The sequence below is a fragment of the Pieris brassicae genome, chromosome 1 (genome assembly GCF_905147105.1).
Source record: "Pieris brassicae chromosome 1, ilPieBrab1.1, whole genome shotgun sequence".
Taxonomy (NCBI): Eukaryota; Metazoa; Arthropoda; class Insecta; order Lepidoptera; family Pieridae; genus Pieris; species Pieris brassicae.
This window is the reverse complement of record NC_059665.1, coordinates 16,626,435-16,632,991: the sequence shown is the minus strand read 5'-3', so window position 1 is coordinate 16,632,991 and position 6,557 is coordinate 16,626,435. Positions and strand designations below refer to the sequence as shown.

At 32.9% G+C, this 6,557-nt stretch overlaps 1 protein-coding gene across 1 annotated transcript; it reads right to left on the bottom strand.

Annotated features, from left to right (window-relative positions):
- Nucleotides 1–4,691: 4,691 nt before the first annotated feature.
- LOC123716002 lies at nucleotides 4,692–6,317 on the bottom strand. The gene is made up of 2 exons (XM_045671465.1): nucleotides 6,165–6,317; nucleotides 4,692–6,072 (listed from the first exon to the last, which is right to left on the bottom strand). The coding sequence occupies exon 2, from the start codon at nucleotides 6,062–6,064 to the stop codon at nucleotides 4,772–4,774; it is 1,293 nt and encodes a 430-aa protein (XP_045527421.1). The 5' UTR covers nucleotides 6,065–6,072; nucleotides 6,165–6,317; the 3' UTR covers nucleotides 4,692–4,771.
- Between the last annotated feature and the right edge of the window lie 240 nt (nucleotides 6,318–6,557).

The window sequence follows — 6,557 nt, the reverse complement described above, 5'->3', positions numbered from 1 at the left end:
GAGTTTTTACACATTTGAACATTTTTTTTTTCAATAAGAAGCCAAATTGAAATAGGATAAATATTAAGTACACCATTTTAGACGATTCCGTAATAAATATTTTTAGTCAAAAATAAAAACTAGTTGAAGATTTTCGTTTTTATGTGTTAAATAGTATATACACTTTATGTGTTATATCTCGAATCATAACATTTATAAATAAGAATATTTAAGCGATAATTTTATATTTCGAAACGTCGTAGTAATACTAAACCTTCCTTACCGTAGTAATACTATACCTATATTATGTGCAATGTCCAAAAATCTTTCAAAATTAAAATACATATTCTAATTAAACAAGTAAAGCACCGATTTGTTTTGTTAGCAATAGCCCCGTATGTAAATACATACATATTAAGTACGAACAAGTGTATGACCAATTGTTCAAACAACTCCATGATATGTTTGCATATCACTTTGTTTTATGGTCAATGTTGATCGAGTTACAAAATTAATAATGATACAAATTATATTTTTGTTTTATCTTACAACTATGGTATGATATGACTCATTTATAATGGAAATAAATAAGATTTTATGTTTATTTCGAATTAAGTAGATTTCAAGTATGTACATAACTTTTCGCTTATAAAAACTAGTCCTACTCGAGGCTGTCAAAATCATTAAATTCAAAACCTGGGAACTATGGGTTTCTCGTCAGCGCTCCCAAAGTCGTTCGTTAGGAATCTTGTCGGGCCGGTAGATACCCAGAATACGGCGAAGACAGCGATTGACGAAGACTTGGAGCGAGCCGGCTCAAAACTTCACTCAGGCTTCTTAGAGGCTAAGTTAGCCGGCTTAAAAATGACGGCGACTTTTTACAGCTGACTTTTTGGCAAGGTATATATCGTGCGAGCATTAATCAAAAATAATCCTAAGCTGTATGCTTTATAACTAGCCTGGCCATAAATACTTCAACAAAAAACTTTTCTTTTTTTCAACTTTTTAATTATTTTGAATTTCGAACACGTATATTATTTTAAAAACTTAATTCGATTATGCGCCATTTCTCATATGTTTGTGTTCTTTATCAAATGGAAATGGAACGGGTATATTATTATTTAAAGAATGTGGATTGATCGAAACGCCTTCTGTAGCGATACACAGGTATAAAGTACAGAAATATACTCTTTACCGATGAAAAAATTCTTACGATTGAAGAACACTACAATAAGCGAAATGATAAAGTGTTTGCTGACTGTTCTAAAGAAGCTGCTCAAGTGGTGGGAAAGGTACAACGTAGTCATCATCCTGTGTCAGTGATGGTTGGGTGGGGCGTGTCTTACCAAGGAGTCACAAAAAATCTTTGGGGCAACCAGTGGCGAAATTTCCATTGGAAACAGTGCGTATATAAACAGTGAGTATAGGTGGCCAGGCGTGGCCAAACAAATTAAAGGCTTGTATAAAAGCCAAAGGTGGCCATTTGCAATAGAATATTTTTTGCTGAGCCTTTAATAAATATGTAGGTATAAATTTTAATAATATTACATTACTTAATTTAAAAAATGTGTGCGTTTACTAGTATACACACGTAAGAAGTGAAACTTCTTTATGACCTTATTTTTCGAAAAATGATCTACTATATGCAACTTTACAGAAATTGGCTAAATGAAGTTAAATAAGATAACGTTTAACAAAAGGCGTTTATTATCCTAGGCATGAATACAAATAATACAATTATTTCATTCTACTTTATTAATACTAAGATTATTACAGAATTTCATTAATTATAATAGAATTATTGCCATCATTGTTATCGTTATTATATATATCGTATAGGGACAAGAAAAATATGGCACGTAACAGCAAAATGTGACGCTTAACCAAAAATAGGACGCATAACCGAAAAATGTAATGGTAATCCAGACGGTAATCCAACGCCGATGAAGAAGTTTCACTTCAAAAAGGCATTTTCATTTCTAACAGAACTTATGGCTGGACGAGGTATATTATAATGATCGTAAAAAGATTAACACTTTACAAAGCATTCCAGTAACCAACCATAGCATATATATAAAATCAGGGTCAAGTGTATTTAACGGTTTTTAAATATAGGCCTTCATTATTCCCAGTAAATCATAAAGCAATAGAAAGCCTATGATTATGTCATTTCAAATGATGAATCATCTAATTAGTGACCGTCGCTATTGTCGACGTATGGTATATGACTCACTGATCGGTTTTATTTAGACAATCATTTGTATGGTTCAAATGAAGATTGCTGGTACTCAGTTAAGGCTGTCCGTTTTCTCGTAGTATTCTAATTGCTATTAGTTTTAACAAGGCGTTATTTGAATCATTCGTTATTGTATAACGATGACAGCTTTAAAGACTTTCTACATGTTATAAATAAAATAAGAAATTTAAACCACAACTGTTAGTCATATAATATAAAAACGAAAACTAAAACTCACTTAAAGTAAAACTTAAGTCAGCCGTGCATTATGGTTGTGTCAGATATTTTATTGTTTATCAGTGGCGCTCTTTAGGTCTGGGCTTCAGATTTCTGAATCTGTTTCATGATCATTTTTAAATATAATAGGCAAGTATGTGATCAGCCTCCAATGCTTCACACGCCGTCGACTTTTTGGGTCTAAGAAATGTCGGTTTCCTCACGATGCTTTCCTTCACCGTTCGAGTGAATGTTAAATGTGCACATAGAAAGAAAGTCCATTGGTGCACAACCGGAGATGAACCTGCGACCTCAGGGATGAGAGTCGCACGCTGAAGCCACTAGGCGAACACTGCTCAAGTCAGCTCAGATTAGCTCATTGCTGTGTCAGATATCACCCTGGTATTATTTAAGGCATGGTATAAAAAAAAATATTCTTTTTATATAATAACTACTTTTATAACAATACCACTATTCCCCTAGTTAATATTTAAATATTTCTATCACACAGCAAATGACATGTATTGAAAGTTATTATCTATACATCTACTCGCTTAGTAAAAGACCTTGTAGCTTATCAAACGTGGATAAACGCATAATATTGCATTGTCTGTTATAATTTGAATAAATTACTTTGTGACAGAACACAATGAGCAAAAAGTGTTTTCTTTGTTAATAGTAAAACTAGTAGATTCATATAACTTTCCGTGCTAATAAACTAAAATTAATATAGGAGATACATTCGTAGAAGACGTTTATCTTTTGACAAAATATGCTGTTTAAACCTAATATGAGTATTGAAAAATTCATAAAAAATATTTTAATTAACTTAAGAAAGAAGTATTCGTTATTTATCTTATATTTTCTTTCTTCTCACAGATGCAACATTTCAATATATTCGTGTGAAAATACTTGCTCTCAATTTAAATTTAAAATATAACTATATATAAGTATCTGTATGTAATTATAAAAACTTCTTATACCTTTCTAAATACTATGAAACCAATATAGATATAGTTACAAAAATACACTTGATTGTGGCTGAAAAGTATAGTCAATATGACTAACAATATCAATTTTGTAGTAATACGATAACGTAAAGTGTCAATCACATGTTCCAATTACATAGTTTATGTGACATGACCTGATAAATCATCAGCAACAATGATACCATTATGTATTATGCTTGATTCAGAAGATTCTTTACGACCACAGCTTATCAACGAATACGAAATAATTGATATGAGCGACCTATATAATAAAACATTTCCTATATCTTATAAGATTTAGCTGCTGGTGAAATAATAATCTTGTCAAATTTGTGTAAATGTGTCTCGTCTCAACAACTAACCTATTTGTTTGGACATTAACAGTATGCAGTGCCATAACAATTATTTCATAGAAAATTGCCTCCTTTATAACTATTAAGAAGATTTGAATAAAATCATTTCCGCTAGTTCACTTTCTCTTACGTCCTTATAATGTCCTCTTTGAGATTATCTGAGATCTTATAAATCTTGCAAGTTGCCAAAACAATAAACAATGCACTTATATCGTTAAACCTTTTAACTGTCCTAATTACGATACTTGTTCACAGGCATCGAGCGTAACGTGTAAATTACCCGACGTCATAATGATCCTAATGATTTCGTTCACAAGTTTATTTGTGCCGTCAAAATAATCCTTAGTACTATTGAAATAAAGATCACAATTCAAATTTCTTAATTCTTTTTAATGTGGAAAGGACACATCGTAAGACGTGAAGACTTTGTTAATCCTATATCACAAATGATGATCGTTTCTTGGAATTTATGTTTTCTCTCGATGCACTTGTTTTTTAGCACTATTCTGAGAATAATTGAATGGTATATTGGCGCCAGAGAGGTTTGCATAGATATTATGCGTAAATAACTATCGTTACTTATAATTACAGACTCCCATCATAATTTTTATTCATTTTAAAAATATAATTAATTCTTCTCGTTGTTTAACATCAAGCGGATGCTTGGTAGTTCTTAGCTTAATATAAGGCTATCACTAATCTTTATATAAGCAAATAAATCACCCAGTTACCGAAAACAGGTATCGTACAGTTATTTATTTATTAGGTCTAAGTCAATAACAAAGGATCTTCAGAACCGTTATTGCAATCTGACACTGCACTTTCATCTTCGTAACGCCAGTGAATCATTTACTACCAAAATTATATTCGAATTAAAATCCGACCCAAATAATTCCAGACGAAAAGAGAAAGTAACAATTAGCATTGTTCTTATTTACCGTTTATTGTAATGATTTAAGGCCTCTAACAAAACACTTAATATAATTAGATTTTTCGCCTTAATAGTAATCAGTACAACATGGTTTTTTACATGGTTTATAACTTCCTTCAGAACATAAATACGAACGAACTTTTTTGGCCAAAGGACAATCCAGTCTACCACACGGTCCGTGAACATCTCTTTTGTTAACAAACTGTCCTGACTTGTACGGTTTTCCTCTTTGTTTTTCTCCCGGAATAAATTGGTGCTGGCTTCCCCTATAGTCCATTCGTTTTGGGCAATTAGTACCACCACACGGACCTTTTGGAAAGCCCATAGCAAGAATAGCTAACTCACTTGAAGTAAATGGCGCTTCATAGTCATCATATACTACGGGTTCCTCCACAGGTCGAATTGGCTCCCTGCAGATATCGGGAGCACCGAAAAAGTAAGCAACTGGCGGGACAGCGTCAATCGTTGTACCCTCCCAGTGCCTTACAACTTCTACGTCCTTCAACTTGAGATCATCATTTAAATATTTACGACCTGGCAACCTTTCCATTTCTGGCAAAGCAACAAAATATGTAACCAGACGGTTACCCAAGCAAGATAATCGAAGGAAAAACTCAATCTCACCAGACGGTTTTAAATCTTCCTCGCATTGTATCGGTCTTATTAACTCCACCGTATTAGTTGCCATGCTCGGTTTACCCGTACTTCTGAATTCTGCTTGGTCCATATCGACTGGGTTTAGTTCTTCAATTTTGCTAAGACATTCAAAAAACGATTCGTGCCATTCCACGACACAAAAACCAACACAGTTCATTTCCTGATCTCGGTTCCATACCGTAATATAAACTGGCGTTTTTTTTAACATTTCCTCCAACTTAGATGGTCTAGATAGAAACATAACAGAATTACCGACACCAAAATATGGAGGTTGTGGTAAGGGTTCTGAAGGCAAAACTATTTTTATCGGCGCAGCTTTTCCTTTCTTACCTTTGGGCTTTGGTGGTTTTTTTGCTTTTCCTCCCTTTCCTGGTGGTGGAGGAGGAGGTGGGGCTATGAAGTTGTCATGTGCAACGTAAAAGTCAAAGAGCGGTAGACATAGCATTTGCATTGTGCAGGTTTGCATGAACTTCATTTCTTCTTCGGAAGGCATTGGTGGTTCTTTACCTTTTTTGCCTTTTTTTGGTTTTGGTGGCTTAGCTCCTTTTTTACCCTTCTTTGCCGCTTCAGCTGCTGCTAGGGCTTCTGCTTCTCTTCTTTTTTCTTCCGCTTCTAATTTCAATTCATATTCATCTTTTTCTGGAGGTTCAATTTTCAAAATTATTTTTTTTACGAATACCTCTATCATAAAAATTTGCTCCATTGGGATATCTAAAACAGATAAACAAAATCAAATTTACTACTTTCAACGTTATTCCGCTTAATGTTTTATAAAAAAATCCTACACAAAAGGTAATATTCACCTCTTATTCAAATATATATTTTATGGATTATAGAAACATGGCATGGTATACACAATATTTTTGTATTTAATTCTAATAAGTAACTATTTATAATACATATTTTTGTGTTTAACAAATTTTTTAAGCTAAATAAATAATACTAGCCACCCTGAATTTTTGACACATTCTGACAACTAAACTATAACGTCATCATGGCAAATGGAAAAGTTTCTATTCATTGCCATCTCAAAGAACAGTGTAAGCTATAGCATTATTTTTTAAACAAAAATATTATATATTAATTACAACATCATCAATCTTCTTATATATACAATAGCAATTTCAATATACTTTTTAGTTTCTGAAGTTTCTCGTTTTTGAGGCCATGACGTATTTTGTATCGCAGGTCACCGG

Coding starts and splice junctions, on each gene's coding strand:
- LOC123716002 (XM_045671465.1), bottom strand. CDS start 6,064: ATGGAGCAAATTTTTATGATAGAGGTATTCGTAAAAAAAATAATTTTG.